This window comes from Galleria mellonella, unplaced genomic scaffold (assembly GCF_026898425.1).
Source record: "Galleria mellonella isolate WM207_F2 unplaced genomic scaffold, CSIRO_AGI_GalMel_v1 utg232, whole genome shotgun sequence".
Classification (NCBI taxonomy): Eukaryota; Metazoa; Arthropoda; class Insecta; order Lepidoptera; family Pyralidae; genus Galleria; species Galleria mellonella.
In genome coordinates this window covers 56,678-78,090 of record NW_026442046.1, presented here as the reverse complement: position 1 = coordinate 78,090, position 21,413 = coordinate 56,678, and the positions used below count along the sequence as shown (strand labels likewise).

Sequence of the window (21,413 nt, the reverse complement as noted above, 5' to 3'; positions counted from 1 at the left end):
CATATATTCATCCTCGTGTCCTACAGCCTCAATGGTCGCGTACTGCGCGGTTTCAGAGATATTTCCTCCCACGAACACTCAGGTTGTGGAATGAGCTCCCTGCCGACGTTTTCCCAAGAGACTACAGCATGGGGTTCTTCAAAAGGGGGGTAAAGAGGTTTCTCCAGAGTCGGCAACGCACGTGTAATACCTCTGGTATTGCAGGTGTTCATAGGCTACGGTAACCACTTACCAACAGGTGGGCCGTATGTTTATTTGCCACCACAGTGGTATTAAAAAAAAAATCTAATTAGATCTCTTGCCGGGTCGTCATTATGTCTGCTTTTAACTGTCCACTGGTGAACATAAGCCTCCCCCTTGTTGGGGAGTTTTGTTAGTAGATGCCACGCTTGACAGGTGGGTTGGCAACCGTAGATAGCCTTTTTTTATATAACTTAGAATAGCAAACAAGCTAACGGCCCACCTGATGGAAAGTGGTAACCGTCGCCTATAGACATGAGCAGTACCGTGGACATAACAGAGTATGCTGTTTCGCCCGTGATACCCCTCATGCGTGGCCATTCCTGAGAATTAAGGTGTTACGCCTCTGTACCCTGTAAATTGTTTAAAATCTCAAAATTTTACTCTAAATTGTCTTTAATTAGAAAATACTCAAATACCACAAGTCTCGAGTACAACGCCATCTAGTATTTCCTGTCCAAATTTTGTTTAGTGACCAACCATCTTCATTTTATTAAATTATTTTTTAAAATTGGCTGTCATTTCCCACATTGTATGACTTCGGTACTCTTTGGTATAAATGCTATTAAATATACTAAAAGAATAAAGAAAAAAAAAGGCAAGAATACGAAGGAATTAAATTTAATTTTGTGATCACAATACGGACTTTAAAAGTCCACAGCTTATATTATCAATTACTTTATGGACGCATAGCACTACAGAAGTACTAAAAAAAAAGTAAAAAATATAATACATTTTAGCAAATGATTTGTCATTTAAGATAAATGGAGTCAAATATAATAATTTATAAATACATTTTAAAAGTTTTATCACTATTATTATACAAAATGTTGTCTTAAATAAGTCACATGCAAAAGTATCAGAACTCGGTGCCACAAAAAAAAAAATCACAGGCTGTATGGCTCGTTTCCTAAGCTTTTGCATGTATAAATAAAATTAAGGATACGTGAAATTTATCTATGTCATTATCATTTTTCGCGGGTAAATATTTTGCGCCACAGACATCAAATCATATTTGACGTATTGTACTACCTTAATAAAATAATGTATTAAATTAATTAAAATAACACTAAAATAAGTACTTAGTTCTATTAACGACAATTGTCATATTAATAGCTATTTGTAATCGCAGCTGGAAAAGTTTAAACATTGACTAAAGAACCAAAAGGCATATTTTTATTTTTAATACTGGCAACTCATCAATCAAAAGCGTATCTTAGTGTTGCCAATTAAACACTATTGAATTCACTATAATATTAAAATGAAATCTTTGAATCTAGGCTAGAGAATGGTAGATAGGGCATCTTGCTATTCCTGATCGAACAATTAAGAAAATATATGTACCATACTATTGTTCGATATTTGAAATTGTATTAAGGGTTAATATGAACTCCGAATTTTAGCGCGCACTTTTTCCCGCGTAAATTGTTTTCCGCGTGCGCCATTTTATTACGTGTAAACCGTACGCAGTTAAATTTGCATTGATAAAAATCATAATTATAAACAATGTCTACACTTAATCAAGGTGAGTATGCGGAAAAAATTACAGTCCATATTAACCCTTATAAAAAAAGAAAATAAAGCACCTATTACACACATCGGCTGTATGTGCGTACGTTCTGCCATTCTCGTCGCAAAATAAAAAATAAAAAAAACCTTAAAATTAGTTATACCGGCACTGCGTTATTATTGAACTAGGCTTGTTATTAAGCTGGTATACTGGGTTTCTCGGGGAAGACCTCGTGCAGTATCGTGTAGCAGTCCTCCCAGGGTACAACCTTCGCCTTCACGTGTGGGTTCGGAGTGGCTAGGGTCTTCTTGGTAAGATCGTCTAGCGGGTACCCGCTGCGAGGAAACACTGTTGCCTGGGGACATTATAAAAAAAAAATATTAGTTACTCTTTTTAATGCCACAAATGTGACAAACAGGCATACAGCCCGTCTGATGGTAAACGGTCACTGTAGCCTATGGAAGCCTGCAACACGAGGTGTCACGTGCGCGTTGCCGGACCCTGAAGTAACCTTAATACGTCCATTTTGAAGAGGCCCATACTGTAGTCTATAGGTGAAACCTTAGCAAGGAGCTCATTCCACTGCCTCAATTTTTGATGGGAAGGAATTGTTAGCAATGCGAACTACTAGTCCCATTGCTAGCAAAATACCCTATTAAGTCGACCTCTACGTGGTCCCCCCTGGAAACCATCGTGCTGAATTCCAGCTGCATTAATCACGATGGGCTAGGGGGAAAAGGGATTGTTAGGAATGGAAACTGAGAATACCATTGCTAGCAATATAACCCAACCAGGTCGGTTCCCCCTGGAAACTATCATGGTTAATTCTTGATGAATTCATCATGATGGACTAACTGGCCTGTTTTCATTCTTATCTATCGCCCTTCACTGGTGCTCCGCCAGCGTATCCCGTTAGCGCAGGCGGGGTTACCATACCATTATCACCCATTAAAAAAAAATCACTGAAACTGAAGTACAATTCCATTATCATCCATTAAAAAACATACAGATACACGGTACTCTTCATGTCTATAGGCGACGGTTACCACTTACCATCAGGTGAGCTGTCAGCTCGTTCGCCATTTTAGGTTGCATAAAAAAAAACTTACATGAGCGGGCAAATTAGTGGCCGGGCAGTAGTCGTTCCTCCCGTCGCCGGCGTATATGACACGCGTGTACGGGGCCCTTTGCGACAGCCACTGGGCCAGTGCGATCGACTTGCACAAGTTGGACGGGCAGCGGGAACACGCCGTCTGGCGCATGCACGGCTCTATGTACAGCCTGCCCTGCTGCCAGAACGCTCGGTTCGTGATAACCGCCTTCACCGCGTCCTGCAACAAGTTGGCGCGTAAATTAGAAAAAAAAAATAATAAAAAAAAACAAATTACAAATAAATAGAGGCAGGACCGTGTCAACTGTGAAAAAAGAATGTTTGAAATCTATGTAACCATTGCAAACCAGGTCGTTAAATTTGGTATTTTATGATATTTATCAATATATATGAAAAATAAAAAATACATTAACAATTAACGTTATTAGTATATATATATATATATATATATATATATATATATATATGTGTATATATATATCTGTCACGCCTGTCTCCCATTACGGTAGACAAAAACAATGGAACGCCAAATGTTTCGATTCAAACAGCCCTCTCTCGCTTCCTCAATCCAACAATCTTTTCACATACACGGTACTGCTCATGTCTATAGGCGACGGTTACCACTTTCCATCAGGTGGGCCGTCAGTTTGTTTGCCATTCTAAGTTGTATAAAAAAAACACACGCTCGCCGGTTACGGACACCTGATGAAAATGGTAACACCGCCTGTGTTCTTGTTATACGCTGGCTGGTTACAATATGGCGTATGATAAATGACAAAAAAGTCAGACCAATTGGCCCATCATGACGAATTTTCCGTGAATTAACCACGATGGTTTCCAGGGGGAGGGGAGGTCGACCTGATTGGGTGAATTATTAGCAATGGGCCTTAGTTTTTTCTATACTTGTGACGCTATGGTTCTTGCTGAAAAACAGCGCTGTAGCGCTTCAAGCGCTGCAGCAATATGCTGAGCACGGACCTACATCACAGAACATTGCGACACGCACGCGCGCACGCGTACACATTTGTATATGTCGCTCTTGAAATAAATTCAAATAGATCGATATTGGAATTGAGAACTCACACTCTTGAATTGCGTCACTTGTCACTAGCGACATAATGGTTCCATACTGTTCTGATAGATAATGCGTGATAATGGAATGGTAACCCCACCCGCGCTATCAGTATACACCGGCGGGGCACCAGTGAAGGATGATAGGTGAGGATGAAGCAGGTCAGTTGGCCCATCGTGACGAATTCAACGAGAATTGTTCACGATGGTTTCCAGGGGGAACCTGATAGGGTGTATTGCTAGCAATGGGCCTGTTAGACCCCATTACTAACAATCCCTTTCCCCCTCGATAGATGCATATTGGTGCAACTTGCCAATGCAAACTACTCGTATTGTAAACCGATCCTAATTGTAGCTAATTCCGAACTGTTGTTACATGAGTGCAGATTTGGTTTGAGACCGATGTTGGATTCAAGAGTTATCCTACTGTTTGTTTGTTTGTTTGTTGATTATTATTATTGTTTCTTTTAAATTTAGACTTTAATTGACCTGAATTTAATTTAATTGCTTTCTATTTTTTTTTTAATACAATTTTCTTTTGTTTGTTTTGATTTCTTTTGTTCTCGTTTTGTGCGCTACTGTGTGGGCCGCATGCTTCTTCGATTAAATTATTTCTTCCTTGCCACAGAGGTGGCAAAGAAGCATGAAGTGTGAGCATTGAGTCCGAGCATCTTCCGCAATATATTACATTGTTCGCCTTGCCGCCATCCACTGGACTAGTAGTCGAGAGCGACCGGCTGGCCAGTGGCCACCCCTGATATCTGTGCCTCTAGTGAGAAAGGGTTCAATTCAAAATGGCCACTTTTCAGGAGAGCCAAAAAACTATTTTAAATAAAGAAAAAAAATTCTGCTGCTTTTATTATTTGCTAATTGAACAAGTCAGTGATTGCATTTATAGTAATTTTTTCTCCTCTTTCTTATGAAATTGTCGGTTTTTGTGTAAAACCTATAGTTTTAAAAATAATTCTATTATACCTAATCACACTTAACAAAAATATTAAAATTATGATGTGAAAATAGTTTTAAGTTGAATTAAAACTTTGAAGTATTGAAGAAAAACAATGTTGTGTATTTTACGCTATAAAAAATAATCGCTATTAAATGGTGTAAAAGGGTTCAAATCGAACTGATTCATTTTACAAAAATATTTTTTATAAAATATTGTAGTTTTATTTCTAATTATGACTTTTTTACCACAAATATTTTGTTAATTGTAGCCTTTTACATGTTTACTATCTCTATTGTTTTTAAAGATATCGTTACGATTCTTATACCATTCGAAAGAGAAAAATTTGCTTATTTAAAGTAGCCTAAAAAAGAAAAAGGCTATAACTTGAGTTATACCCTTTCTCACTAGAGGCACAGATATATGTACTTACAGCTTGATCCCATACAACTTTTACGACTTTAATACTTTGTTAATCGCAAATTTAGATGTTCTAGTATATATAATGGACATACAACGTACATACAACCTTGCATGGCCACGGGGCCGGTCACGCGACGTGACGTCGTACAAAAACAAAAGGAACAATCTAAACATGATAATTAGAGGGCACTCCGTCGACGCGAGTGTTAGAAGCGTTCATAACTAGGCATGGGTAAACGGATACCGATCCGATATCTATATATTGGGTGCCTCTGAACACTGATGGCGGATAAAAGGTCATCACCCATTCCGATATCGCCCATATCGGTCGGATATCTATTTTCGAATAATTTTTTTTTATACAACTTAGAATGGCAAACAAGCTGACGGCCTACCTGATGGGAAGTGGCAACCGTCGCCTATAGACATGAGCAGTACCATGGACATAACAGAGTATACTGTTTCGCCCATGATACCGCCCATGCGTTGCCATTCCTGAGAACTCAGGTATTATTCCTCTGTACCCAGTAAATTTACATCATATCCCACCCTTCAAACGGAAACACAGCCATGCAAACACGACTGCTTCACGGTTGAAACACGAATGGGACAGAGGTGGCCAAGCAATCGACTTTTGTACAAAGTCTCGCTGTGGTTGCTGATGACAAGCGAAGTCTATTTGGACAATGATTGCTTCTATTCTATTGTGTGTGTGTGTATATGTCGTCACGTGTCGTACACGACGTCAATGTAGTGAAACGTACAAAGACCGATAATTTATTTATTTATTTCTCTCCTTATTGCACCACTTAAAGAATAATACAGGTACAATGTTAAGTTAGTCACGAGTACAAAACGTGTAATAACTCCAGATACGGCTGGACGGATTCTGATGATCTATGACCTGTTAGAGATTTTTTTTTATACATATTAGAATGGCAAACAAGCTGACGGCCCACCTGATGGAAAGTTATAACCGTCGCCTATAGACACGAGCAGTACCATGGACATAACAGAGTATACTGTTTCGCCCATGATACCGCCCATGCGTTGCCATTCCTGAGGACTCAGGTGTTATTAATGTTGAAAATATGGATGGTGAATTTATGGTATCATTACAGTTTCGATGTAGACCGCAGATAATTGCGTTTTTGCATAGCTGTTTTTTATGCGGGCTACGTAGAAGGGCGAGGTATGTCTAGTTCTGGTATCTGAAGTATCTAATTTCACCATCATACACGTAGAATGAATACTATCCATGGTAGCGTTGGACAAAAATAACGAATTAACCCACTGCATCTAAATAATTTAGAGTTTACACGGTACAGAGGAATAACACCTGAGTCCTCAGGAATGGCAACGCATGGGAGGTATCATGGGCGAAACAGTATACTCTGTTATGTCCACGCTACTGCTCATGTCTATAGGCGACGGTTACCATTTTCCATTACGTGGGCCGTCAGCTTGTTTGCCATTCTAAGCTGTATAAAAAAAAAAAAGATAAAAGAGCTCCCTGCCGAGGTTTTACCAAGAGACTACAGCGTGGGGTTCTTCAAAAGGGGTGTAAAGAGGTTTCTTTAAGGTTGGCAACGCGCGCGTAATAACTATGGTATTGCAGGCGTTCATAGGCTACGGTAACCGCTTGCCATTTAAGGCCGATAGCTTGTTTGCTATTCTAAGTTGTTAAAAAAATAAGATAAACAATTGTGCTGTGTGTCCGAGAGCCTCCAAATAATTTACACGATATCTGCGAAGCCTTTGCGGCATGTAATTGGAAGCTAATGAAACCATATTTATACAAATAGATATGTGACGAACATACTCGTAGGTCGTGGAAGTTTTACGACTCATATGCGCCTTGTTTATCTTCCAACTAGCGGCCCGTCCCGGCTTCGCACGGGTGGACATTTTTACAACATTTTAAAAAGTGGTCATTATGACATAACGATAATAGTTGGACATGTAGTGTCGCGGAGTTTTTTGTAGTTATTGATATTTCCTTCAATATTGTAGAACATACTTTTGTTCTATCACCAATAGTTTCCGCAGCGCACGCGACCAAAGATATTTTATAGCATTTTTTTTACACCTTGAGTTACGTTACTAAAGTTTTAGTGAGGATCCCTAATCTTTTCTAGCAATAAATATAGCCTAGTAGCGGCCCGGTACGTGCTTCGCTACGTAAAAAGTAATTTTTAAAATCAAATTCATTTATTTAAACAAAAATCGCTTAAAACTGAGAAAAGCACACGCACACGTATACATTTGAACAATTCAAGACTCACCGTTTGTATGAATGGACTCAACAATATGTTTAAAAAGGGGGGAAAGGGATTCTTAGTAATGGAGATTGAGAATCCTATTGCTAGCAATATACCCAACCAGGTCGACCTCCTCGCGGTTCTCCCTGGAAACTATCATGGTTAATTCCTGATGAATTCATCATGATGCGCTAACTGGCCTGTTTTCATTCTCATCTATCACCCTTCACTGGTGCACCGCCAGCGTATCCCGTTAGCGCAGGCGGAGTTACCATACCATTATCACCCTTAAAAAAAAATATATGTTTAAAAATATAAACACAAAGCAATAATTATCGCTGACAATTTGCTTTAATCGAAGCACGTCCAAAATGAAATGACCGCATGAACGACATAACAACACGCTTGTACTGTCAACACTGAAAAACAGTTTCAATTTGGCGACGGTTACCACTTTCCATCAGGTGGACCGTCAGCTTGTTTGCCGTTCTAAATTGTATAAAAAAAAACCACCAAAGACTAACTGCGGTTTATTTTCAATAGATAGTGATAATGGACTGGTAACCCCGCCTGCGCTATCGGTATACACGGCGGGGCACCAGTGAAGGATGATAGGTGAGGATGAAGTAGGTCAGTTAGCCCATCGTGACGAATTCAACAAGAATTGTTCACGATGGTTTCCAGGGGAATCACGTGGAGGTCGACCTAATAAGGCATATTGCTAGCAATGGGGCTGTCAAACTCCATTGCTAACAATCCCTTTCCCCCCAAAGCAGGTTAGTTAGCCCATCGTGACGAATTCAACTAGAATTAAGCCACGATAGTTTCCAGGGTGGACCTGATAGGGCGTATTGTTACCAATGGGTCAGTTAGACCCCATTACTAACAATTCCTTTCCTCGCTGACTAACTGCGGTTGCCTACCCATCGAGCATTACCTTCCTAATGCTCCTCAAATATTGCGTCTAAACTGCGTCCATCACGTACCCTCTTGTATAGGCATTCCGTCACCCATATCCAATAGCGAGGACGGGATGCCTTAAATACTGTACCGCAAACCATACAAAAAAATACCCATCGAGCGTAGCAAATACTGGCGAAACCCAGGAAGGGTTTATGGGCAAGGATTAGGTTCAGCAGTGGACATCTGATAAGATGTATCTTCTTATCTAATATATAAAATTCTCGTGTCGCGGTGTTTGTTACCAAACTCCTCCGAAACGGAATAACCGATTTTTATGAAATTTTGTGTACATATTGGGTAGATCTGAGAATCGGCCAACATCTATTTTTCATACCCCTCAATGATAAGGGTGACCCACCCCGAAGATTTTTTTTTATTTTTTGACAATTTTTTATTTTTATTTTATTATGATTTAGCATTGAAAAATATATACAAATTTAAATTTTCACCCTTTTACGATCGAGCCCTGTTTTTTAATCAGGATTTTTATATGCCGCTATAGGGTTGCAAGATGGCAATCGAATATAATAGTAAGACGATAAATTTACATGTATAGTTCTCTAAATAATATATATGGTAAAACTACGTTTGCCGAGTCAGCTAGTAGTTTTATAAAAAATACAATAGAAGGTATAGTTTTTGCTTTGGCATTGGGCTTGTATTAATGGGTGAAAATGGTATGGTAACCCCGCCTGCGCTAACGGGATACGCTGGCGGAGCACCAGTGAAGGGTGATAGATGAGAATGAAAACAGGCCAGTTAGCGCATCATGATGAATTCATCAGGAATTAACCATGATAGTTTCCAGGGAGAACCGCGAGGAGGTCGACCTGGTTGGGTATATTGCTAGCAATGGGATTCTGTCTCCATTACTAACAATCCCTTTCCCCCCATTGGGCTTGTATTACTTACGCCCTTGCTTTGACATACATCACAATGAATTCCCATAGGAATACACATATATAAGTCCAATGTGAACTGATACCTATCTTAATTTATTCTAGAAAATTTATGCGTACTATTATTGTACACTAACAGTTATTGTATCAGATAATCCGCTCAGTTTGAAATGCAAAGAATTTCAGTAATAGTACATTACTGCAGCGGCCAGCAACTGAGGCATTGATGGACGAACGTACAAATGTGGGCCGAGGAGTAGACGAGGCACACATACGTGAGTCCATCGATGCCTAGTTGTGGCCAAGGTTTGTATAGTACTTTTCTCAAACAATGCGCGGAAATCAAAAACACAATTTTACTTTTTAAGTTCGATGACGAATAACGAACAATAATAATTTTTCACGCGCCATAATGTTCTTTTGTTTTTTTTTCAATAAACACCTTTCTATTTGCAAGTCAGTTCGAAATTTAAATAAAACTTTTTATTAGTTACCTCCTTGGTAGCCATGTTTCGAAGTAAAATGTCATTCCATTTTTAAATTACAGGACAGATATGAGTTTACATAGTAATTTATCTGGCCGCAAAACACGACAGATATGGATTTTCATACAACTTTTGCCGGCCGCTGCCCGCATGTATCTGGACAGTACGGCAATTTTGATTTATCTCGAGGAAAATTGTCAAAATAATGCTCACATTTCCAAGCATGTTTGAGAAAACATATTTTTTTAATACCACTGCGATGGCAAACAAATATACGGCCTAGGTGATGGTAAGCAGTTACCGTAAACTATGAAAACTACCGTAAACACAGAAGTAAACTCCCTACCGATGGCAAGCTATAAGATGGTAGAAGATAGATGTTTAATTTACAAATACTATACGGTTGGCCGTATGCAGAAATTGCAAGGTTCTCAGCGAGCTATGGAGAGGACTATCCTCGGAATTTCCTTGCGTGACAGGATTAGAAACGACAACCGATCCATTGACGGGAGTCAATGCAATGCATTTGAAGTTGTCATTCCATCTAGAGGGTTTACTTGTACACTGCCCATACGTGGTCGCCACTCCAGAACCTTTCTTCTCAATCGGTTGTCGGTTCTTCAAGCTATGTGAGCAGCCCATTGCCAATTCAGCTTGCTTATCCTTCGGGCTGTGTCGGTTACTTTGGTTCTTTTGCGGATATCCTCGTTTTGGATTTTATCACGCAAAGAGACTCCGTGCATAGCCCTCTCCATAGCCCGCTGAGTGACTTGAAACTTTAGCATACAAGCAATTGTGTAGGGTCATGTTTCGGTCCCATAAGTCATCACTGGTAACACGCACTGGTTAAAGATCTTCGTCTTTCATCAAATACATATTTTTTATTTAATACATTTACATCACCTGGATTACCTTACCTGGAGCCCGTGGACTTTGAGCCAATGGTTCACGAACACGGAGTTGGCGTCAGTGAGCAGCAAGACGTCCCAACCCTCGGCCGCGAGGGTTGTGATGAGCTGTTCCACGCCGGGCGTGGCCCGCATGGAGCCTATGCAGCCCAGGATGTCTTCCTGGTGCAGTCCGGCTGAGTATGCGTGCTCGAACACCTGCCGGAACGAGACGAGGCTTTTTTATGCAACTTAGAATGACCTGCAAGCTGACGATCCACCTTAATGGGGGGAGGGGATGGTTAGTAATGGAATCGTTGCTTCATTACCACTACTCCGAACCGATTTCAACGACTCTTTTGCAATAAATACTTCCTTTTTAATTTTGTAAAAATTAAACTACTTATTGATTGATGTGTCTAAGATTATGTTATACAACACTTTTTTCACTTTAGAAATAGTCTAAGGATCTGTTACAATGTTATCCAGACATTGAAATTGTATCAGTAGTTTTTGTTTCTATAACGAACATACAGACGGGCAGACAAAAATTTTACCGATTACATTTTTGGCATCAGTATCGATCACTAATCACCCGCTGCTAGTTATTTTGGAAATATATTTCATGTACAGAATTGACCTCTCTACAGATTTATTAGAAGCATAGATTTCCTTATTGCCTTTTCAATTCTGGATACATGAGCTGATGAGCTGATAACGTCATCTCACAGCGTCATCACAAGGAAAAATACATAGAATTTTAGTACAGAGGTGCTAATGATTGTTTATTAAAAACATATGTGATCTATATTTAACGTACTTCAAAGGAGACTGGGTGGGGAGTAAACCCGAATGGGTATTTTTACATACTTTAATTTTACATCCGGCGTTTCTAAATAGCTCTCTAACGCCACTGGCATATTTCGTTCATTTACGACTGGCCCAAAATTTATTCTGAAACTAGTTCGTTGAGCCGATTAAAAATATATGTATCTATGTTTTTTTTTTCTTTTATACAACTTAGAATGATAAACAAGCTGACGGCCCACCTAATGGAAAGTGGTAACCGTCGCCTATAGACATGAGCAGTACCGTGGACATAACAGAGTATACTGTTTCGCGCACGATACCCCCCCCCCCCATGCGTTGCCATTCCTGAGGACTCAGGTGTTATTCCTCTATACCCTGTAAATTCACGCCATATCCCACCCTTCAAACCGAAACACAGCCATGCAAACACAACTGCTTCACGGTAGAAACACGAATGGGACACAGATACCCAAGCAATCGACATTTGTACAAAGTTTCCCTCTAGTAATTATTTATTAGGTAATATTTAATTTGAATTCTATCGTTAGTTATACAGTTTTCCAGAGTCCTGGCCAAACGTCTTAAACGCAAACACGACTTCTAGTTCCTTATGGCAGTCTATAGAGGTCTATGCCCCAGCGTTGGACGGATAATGGCTGAAATTATGGTGAAGCTTATGGGAAGACATGGAGATATTATTTAATTGTTGTAACACTTTAATTTGACCTCTAATCCACAATAAAGACATTTGTATTTATCTATGCGCAGTATTCTTAATCTATGGTTGGTAAATGTGTGACAATGATTAATTTGTTTATGTGTGCACAAGGGCGCGGAGTTTGTAAACATAGGTGTCGACTCTGAAAAGCAATTCCTTATCTCTGACAAATTGGTTTGATACAATTCATCATGTATAAAGTTTAAAATACTACGTACTGATAGACTGGCATTTAAATAACAAAAACGAGACCAGAAAAAGTTTATAGTAGTGTGCGTGCAATGCTAAGAACAAGGAATTACACAGAAGGAATGATAAAATAAAAACTGTGAATCATATGGTTGCCTCCTTTCTTCTTATGCAAATATAATTAGTAAAAAGAGGACGAAAGATACACCCTCAGTTGCTATTTTTCTCATTTCATAGCAGGCTAGTGTATAGAAACGGTTTGATATTGTCAATTATTTATTAGTCAATGACAAATTTTACATTACTAAATTATATATTGGACACAGTTTATGTAGAAAGTATGCAAGCGGGTTGCATCTGAATTTGGTAGGGTTATACGGCCGTATAACATTTTCTATACACTAGCCTGCTATGAATTGACAATTTTATCACTCCTTCTATGTAATTCCTTGTTCTTAAGTCATATTCTCTCTCCATTTCATCGCCAATCTATATATTTCTCCTCGCGGTTCCCCCTGGAAACTATCATGGTTAATTCCTGATGAATTCATCATGATGGGCTAACTGGCCTGTTTTCATTCTCATCTATCACCCTTCACTGGTGTTCCGTCAGCGTATCCCGTTAGCGCAGACGGGATTACCATACCATTTTCACCCATAAAAAAGTATATATTTTGGGGAGAAAGGGATTGTTAGTAATGAGATCTAATAGCCCAATTGCTAGCAATATACCCTCTCAGGTCGACCTCCAAGCGGTTCCCCCTGGAAACCATCACGGTTAATTCTTGTCGAATTCATCATGGTGGGCCAACTGACCTGCATTCATTCTCACCTATCATCTTCCACTGGTGCCTCGTCGGTGTATACCGATAGCGCGGGCGGGGTTACCATTGCATTTTCACCCATAGAAAAAAAACTATATATTTTATAATCTATGTTAGTACCGCAGATACAATTCTTAATCTATGGTTGTTGAAAATGATCTATGGTTGTTTGTGTGCACAAAGGCATAGGGTTAGTATACATAGAAGTAAACTATGTCAAACAATTCTTTAACACTTTAGTTTGAAAATATTTAACTAAACTAGGCGATATTTGTGGAATTAGATATAAATTATTTTGTTTAATTCCGCCACCATTAGTATGCGTGCAACTGCCAACTGCTCAGGAATGGCAACGCATGGGGGGTATCATGGGCGAAACAGTATACTCTGTTATGTCCACGGTACTGCTCATGTCTATAGGTGACGGTTACCACTTTCCATTAGGTGGGCCGTCAGCTTGTTTGCCATTCTAAGTTGTATAAAAAAAAAACTCGAAGATTGATTACTATTTTTATTACTAAAATGGCGGTCAGAGAGTTATGGCTAATATGGAAGATTTTTTTTTAATAGGTCGTAATGTAATGACAATTCCGACTGCGTTAACGGGGTATACGCTGGCGGGGGACTAGTCAGAGGTGATTAATCTTATTTTTATATTTAGAATATTTTGCATTTTGTTTGATTCCTTTTATGTATTTACTGTATCTGACTAGCGCCATCTATCGTTCTCTCTGTACTTATCCATTCTTTATGCCAGGTTGTCTGTAAGAGATCGCTTGTAGCGATAAGGCCGCCTTTTGTATATGCACATTCTGTATAAATACTCCTTGTATACATCTCTACTGTGCGCAATAGAGAGTTTATTATTAAAATGGTGAAAAGGCAGATCAATTAGCCCATCGTGATGAATTTACCTGGAATTAAACATGGCTTCCAGGGGGATGGCGAGGATGGCGGATGGAGGACGACACCTGACAGGGTGTGTTGCTAGCAATGGGGAAGCTAGACCCCATTACTAACAATCCCTTCCCCTTCTAATATTTGTAGAATTTCAGGACAACAAATGTATTTGACTTCTAAATTGTGGAGGGAAAGGGATTGTTAGTAATGGGGTCAAATAGCCCCATTAGTAGCAATATACCCTGTCAGGTCGACCTGCACGTGGTACCCCCTGTAAACCATCGTGGCTAATTCTAGTCGAATTCGTCAGGATGGGCTAACTGTCCAGCTTTCATCCTCATCAGTCATCTATCACTGGTGCCCCGCCAGTGTATACCGATAGCGCAGGCGGGGTTACCATACCATTATCACCGATAAAAAAGAAAGCCTAAATTGTAGGGAATAACGAATGGCAGAAGTCTTTGGTGATTGGTCAAAAACAGAGGGACACGGACACCAGAGGGCGCCAACCTACCGCATTTAGTAAGTATTTAGTATTGATTTAAGAAGTTGTAAATAGACTATGATAAGAATGAGGTAATTTCAGCTATTGTTAACTGTTCCCACGGGCCGAGCCACACGCGGTAGCGATTAGCGATCACTTTCAATTTTAACTGTGGCACAAGTTATAAACTGGAACGATTGTTCTCAATTTTTTTTTTAATTTTAGCTTTTAATATTCGAACTTTATATATATATATATATATATATATATATATATATATATATATATATATATATATATATATATATATATATATATAATCTAGATATATAATTAACCGTGTGGTCCCAACATTGAATGGACCACCCGTACCTCTACAGTGGGTGTCGTAAAACGCGAGAAGGGAGGACGAGAGACGGGCGGCAGTCACTATTGAAACATCTCCAGAGCCTAATTGCGGTTGCCAACCCGCCTGCCAAGCGTGGCAACTACTGGCAAACCTCCCCAAGGGAGTGGCTTATGTTTAGCAATGATATGACGATACAAACTTAAACAGAACAAACCAGTCCCTAATAGAAGTACCCGTTCACGAGTATGACGGATGAGTCAGCCATCGTTGTGTTCAACCATATTATAGGGAGCCCAACGATCCGGTCTATCACGCCGCCATATACTACAAATAAATATAATACCTACCTATTTATGTGGGGGAAAGGGATTGTTAGTAATGGAAAATAAAGGCCCTATTGCTAGCAATATACCCAAGCAGGTCGACCTCCACGTGGTTCCCCCTGGAAACCATCGTGCTGAATTCCAAGTGTATTCATCACGATGGGCTAACTGACCTGCCTTTTTTTTCATACTCACCTATCATCTCTCACTGGTGCTCCGCCAGTGTATACCGTTAGCGCAGACGGGGTTACCATACCATTATTATCCATTAAAAAAAACCTATTTATGTGATAAATATTAAAATAAATTAATATATTATCGACATTAGAAATTTTGTCAAATAACATTAATGTATTTAGGATTTTCAATTAAAAAAAAATGTGTATATTTGTTCTTATTTAGATACTGTAAGGCGAATAAATTATACATTGATCTATCTATTTATTCATTCGGCAATGTTTTAGATAGACAGATACCCTTTATTGTTTCCTCCATAAGATTACAATAGTAAACTTATTATAGATACAAACAATTACAAGAAATGATCACAGTGAGACAACAATGGGCGGCCTTATCGCTAAGAGCGATCTCTTGCAGCCAACCTTTGGATGGAGAGGAGTAATTATAAACAGTTTGATCGGAGGCGCGATGAAATTCTATTATTTCTAAGATATGGAGATGTGATACATGTAATAATGTAAATATATATCCCTACTCATTATATATACTTATATACAATTTTTTTTTAGTGGGTAATAATGGAATGGTAACACCGCCTGTGCTATCGGTATACACCGGCGGGGCACCAGTGAGAGATGATAGGTGAGGATGAAGGCAGGTCAGTTGGCCCATCATGAAAAGTTCAACAAGAATTAACCATGATGGTTTCCAGGGGGAACCGCGTGGAGGTCGACCTAATATATATATATATATATATATATATATATATATATATTGCGGGGGGAAAGGGATTGTTAGTAATAGGGGTCAAATAGCCCCATTACCAGCAATATATCCTGTCAGGTCGACCTCCACGTGGTTCCCCTTGGAAACCATCGTGAACAATTCTTGTTAAATTCGTCACGATGGGCTAACTGACCTGCTTTATCCTCACCTATCATCCTTCACTGGTGCCCCGCCGTGTATACCGATAGCGCGGGTGGGATTACCATTCCATTATCATCCATTAAAAAAATGGGGTATATTGCTAGCAACAGGGTTATTAGAACCCATTACTAACAATCCCTTTCCCCCCATTTATATACTATTATATATATACACACATACATACAAACATGTTTTCTGCATAACTAGTTTTAATTCATGTAGCGTTTAGCCATCCTGGGTGAAGATTAATAATATATTTCAATGAAATCGCTAGAGCTGCCACCTTGCGCCGCGCCCGCAAGCAGCCAGCTATGCCAGCGAGTTCCTTGGCACTATACAAGGTCGCCCGATATTGATCGCTCGCCAAATTGGTATCACAACTATTTCGGTTTATGTCCACAAATATTCCGCATATCTATCTACCTGTCCCGGCGTGCCGTGTGGTCCCGGCGTAGAATGGGCCGCCCCTTCTTTTCCTTAGGTTTTTTTTTAATGGGTGATAATGGAATGGTAACCTACCCGCGCTATCTGTATACACCGGTGGGGCACCAGTGAAGGATGATAGGTGAGGATGAAGCAGGTCAGTTAGCCCACCGTGACGAATTCAACGAGAACTGTTCACGATGGTTTCCAGGGGGAACCACGTGAAGGTCGACCTAATAGGGCAAATTGCTAGCAATGGGGCTGTCAAACTCCATTGCTAACGATTCCTTTCTCTTCACCTTTGCCATAAGTGTCGTAAGAGGCAATTACGGGAGCTTAACGGCAGCAGCGTCTAGCTTAAAACATTATCAAAGTGCCCCCGCCCCCACTTGGAGGATTGTTTTTTTAATGGGTGAAAATGAAATAGTGACTCCGCCAGCGCTATCGGTATACACTGACGGGGCACCAGTGAAGGATGATAGGTGAGGCTGAAAAGGCAGGTCAGTTAGCCCATCGTGACGAATTCAACTACAAATTTGTCACAATGCTTTCCAGGGGGAACCGCGTGGAGGTCGACCTGACAGAGTATATTGCTAGGAATGGGACTGGTAGTCCGCATTACTAACAACCCCCTCCCCCCTCCTTCGGCTGACTTAGCTAATATATCGACACAACGGAATCAGCTGAATCTCGAATCTTGAAATAATGCATATAGGTTCTTTATTTAGTAAACAATAAGAAAGGCATTTTGAAAATTTTCCCTCTAAACGAGTTGAACTTCCAAATTTCACGCGTACAAAGTCGTGGGCACAAGCCAGTCTTATTATGTCAGTATGAATATTACAGTTAAGTACATAATCTGTACTGACGCGTTAAAAAAAGGTATGATACCTACTATATTTACAAACAGAGTGAATCACGTCACAAGATTATAGGAAATAACCACGAGTATAGCGCGCGAATTATTCATGGCACTCGACGACACCATGGTGATGTAATGTTATGGAACATGTACGTGACTTCAGTCATTCTTTGTGCAAGAAATCAAGATTTGAAGTCCTATAACTACGGTTCTAATAAACCGACTTCAAATACACACTTTTTTTATACAACTTAGAATGGCAAACAAGCTGACGGCCACCTGATGGAAAGTGGTAACCGTCGCCTATAGACATGAGCAGTACCGTGGACATAACGGAGTACATCTCAACACCGTCTACGGATATTTCATATAAAGTTTTTAAATTCTAAAAAAATACTGGCCGTTTTTTTTTTGTTTCAAAGATATGTTATTTTATAGGTCTTTTTTAACAATTCGAAATTTGAATTTGAAAAAAATAATTAAAAACAATCGATTTGCGCGGCATTATTCAGGTGAGACTCGGAGGAGTTAGATAGACACTCTTTATTGTTTCCTCCATAAGATTACAATAGTAAACTTATTATAGATACAAACAATTACAAGAAATGATCACAGTGAGACAACAATGGGCGACCTTATCGCTGAGAGCGATCTCTTGCAGGCAACCTTTGGATGGAGAATTCTCTCAGAAGATGGTTCACGATTCGATTGCTTTAAAAAAAAAAGTAATTCAATTGAGTTTCTTGCCAGTTCTTCTCAATTGGATCTATATACCGAACTGGACGGTAGAGAAAATATAAAATTACAATGTAAAAATTTGACGTTCATAAGCGGCTAAAATGTCCTACATGAATAAATGATTTTTGAATTTGAATTTGAATTGTATTTTTTTTCGTGTTTCACGCTGCTGGGGTATGAGCAAAGCTTGCCTTAGGAAGGGGCCCAGTAAAGCGGTACCATGGAAGGTCGAAGGATCTTTTATTAATGATAATGGAATGGTAACCTGGGTTGCGGTATCGATATACGCTGTCGGAGCACCAGTGATGGGTTAGGATGAGAGAAGCCTCATTTATAAATGGATAGTAATGGCATGGTAACTCCGCCTGCGCTATCGGTATACACCGGCGGGAAACCAGCGAGGGATGATAGGTGACGATTAAAAGGCAGGTCAGTTAGCCTATCGTGATGGATTCACTTGGAATAGAACACGATAGTTTCTAGGGGGAACCGCGAGGAGGTCGACCTGACCTGAGGGTGTATTGCCAACAATGGGGCTACTATACCCCATTTTTAACAATGCATTATTCCCCCGATGGGAAGAAGTCAGGTTAGATAGCCCATCGTGATGAATTCATTTGGAATTAACCACGATGGTTTCCAGGGGAAATCGCGTGGAGGTCGACCTGTTAGTGTATGTAACTTACAATCCTTTTCCTCCCCAGTCCAAGGGCATGATAGGATGAGTAAAAGATCGCAAATTCGAAATTGATTGAGCAGAGCACACCCACAATGACCTTTTTTCTTTGGTGGAGTAGGAGGAGGAGGGGGGGGGGGGGGGAGGAGGCATCAGATTTACGATGACCCATTTGTGTTTATTACGACGGAGGGAGGGGGAATCAGATCCACGATGACCTTCTTCTTTGTTTGGGGGGGGAGGAGATGGGGGAGGGCGTCAGATCCACGGTAACCTTCTTTTGTTGGGGGAAGAGAGAGGGCGGAAGAGTGGGAGGAGCATTAGATCTAGTCATGTCAAATACTCAGTAGTTTTTGATATCTCCTCATCATTATTCAACAAGTCAGCTAAGTTTGACCCTGGGTACCTGTGAGGGTTGATAATTGGGGAAAAAGACAGTTGAGTTACTGAGCTGACATAGGAGGAACAGGAGTTATCAGCAGTGGGTGTCTAGAAGACCTATCAGGTCAAACTCCATGCGGCTCCCCCTGGAAACCATCATGGTTAGGGGGAAAGGGATTGTTAGTAATGGAGACTGAGAATCCCATTGCTAGCAATATACCCAACCAGGTCGACCTCCTCACGTTTCCCTCTGGAAACTATCATGATTCATTCCTGATGAATTCATCATGATGGGCTAACTGGCCTATTTTCATACTCATCGATCACCCTTCACTGGTGCCCTGCCAGCGTATCCCATAAGAACAGGCAGGGTTACCATTCCATTATCACCCATTCAAAAAAAAAATCATGGTTAATTCTTGTTAAAGTCATCACAATGAGCCAATGGACCTGCTTTCATTCTCACCTCTTCCTTATTTACAGGGTTACTATTCCATTATCACCTTTTAAAAGAAAAATAAGCCAACTTCATTCTCATTAAAAAAAAAAAGGATTTGAAGTCAAGTTCCAACAAGCATTGAAGTTTTTAAATATGAGTTATTAAGAAAATTGGTTTTCAAAGAACAGAAACAGTAGTGTAGAAGGACCATTTTGATTTTTCAATTTTTATACAAATATATATTATGTACTAATATTTTTTAGACAAATTATTAATTTATTAATCTTTAAAAAAAAATAGCTTCCCAGAACAATATTAAAAATCATTGCTTGTTTCTATAAAATATTATAAAATTTAATCACTTTGAATCACAAGTTTTATTACAATTTTAAATTACTAAATATAATGTTTTATACTTATTCTATTGCTAAAAAAATATAAATTCAGAATAATTGATTATTTTAAAAAGAATAAATGAATAGAAGGTAAATCAAAAGTTAATTAAGTAGACATTCATTTCCGTAAAAAAAAAATACAGACGTATAATAATGAAGAATAAAAATTAAAAATATTTACTTTTTTTTTTTTACTTACATCACTCATGTATGGGGTCCAGTCATGATTGCCCGCTTCCCATTCCGGCGGCGGTTTCTTCTCTCTCAATCTATTTATTATTGTAGCGTCCGAATCATCATCCACAACAGTACGGTCGAAATCAAAAACCGCAAGACCCGACATTTTTTTTTTTCAAAATACGCGCGTACTCTGCAATATACACTGGTGCACTGCGGAAAACTCGTTGAAAATTGTTATAAATGACCGGAGCGGACGGGCGTAGGCGCGTGAATTTTCAGCATGATGACGAAATTGACGGAATAATTCGCATTTTTTTTTCGCAGTACACATATATAAGATCACGTTCAAGAGCAGTGATTACGAATTCAGGGAATTTCAGTTTATGACATTTTTATTTCTCAATTGACATTGCTGACATTGACATTGAAGTTTAATGGCATAAACAAAAGATTTATTCCCTGTTTTAGACATACACCTGTGGAAGAAACGAAAATGCTTGCCTGAATCGAAGCATTTGGTGTTCTATTGTTCCAAATAAGAGACCGGTGTGACAGATGTGTATGTACATAAAAAATTTCTCAATTTAATATTTTCTTGATATTATTCTTTACTGAACCATTATAAACTAAAATTATAATAATTTTGGACTTAAATCTATTAGAAAATTAATTTATTTTAGTCTTTACATTAAAGACTTTGCTGTAACTGAAATTTTAATTTTAGAAATAAATTAGCTAAATGGCATTACAGAAATTGACTGTGACAAGTATTTAACTGCGGTCTCGGTTTGTAGATGACCTACCGGTCGGTTTAAAGGC

At 39.3% G+C, this 21,413-nt stretch overlaps 1 protein-coding gene across 1 annotated transcript; it reads right to left on the bottom strand.

The window, feature by feature from the left end:
* Nucleotides 1-845: 845 nt before the first annotated feature.
* LOC128200679 (pyridoxal phosphate phosphatase PHOSPHO2-like) lies at nt 846-20,988 on the bottom strand. The gene is made up of 4 exons (XM_052894820.1): nt 20,614-20,988; nt 10,827-11,015; nt 2,860-3,081; nt 846-2,105 (listed from the first exon to the last, which is right to left on the bottom strand). The coding sequence occupies exons 1-4, from the start codon at nt 20,755-20,757 to the stop codon at nt 1,947-1,949; spliced, it is 714 nt and encodes a 237-aa protein (XP_052750780.1). The 5' UTR covers nt 20,758-20,988; the 3' UTR covers nt 846-1,946.
* Between the last annotated feature and the right edge of the window lie 425 nt (nt 20,989-21,413).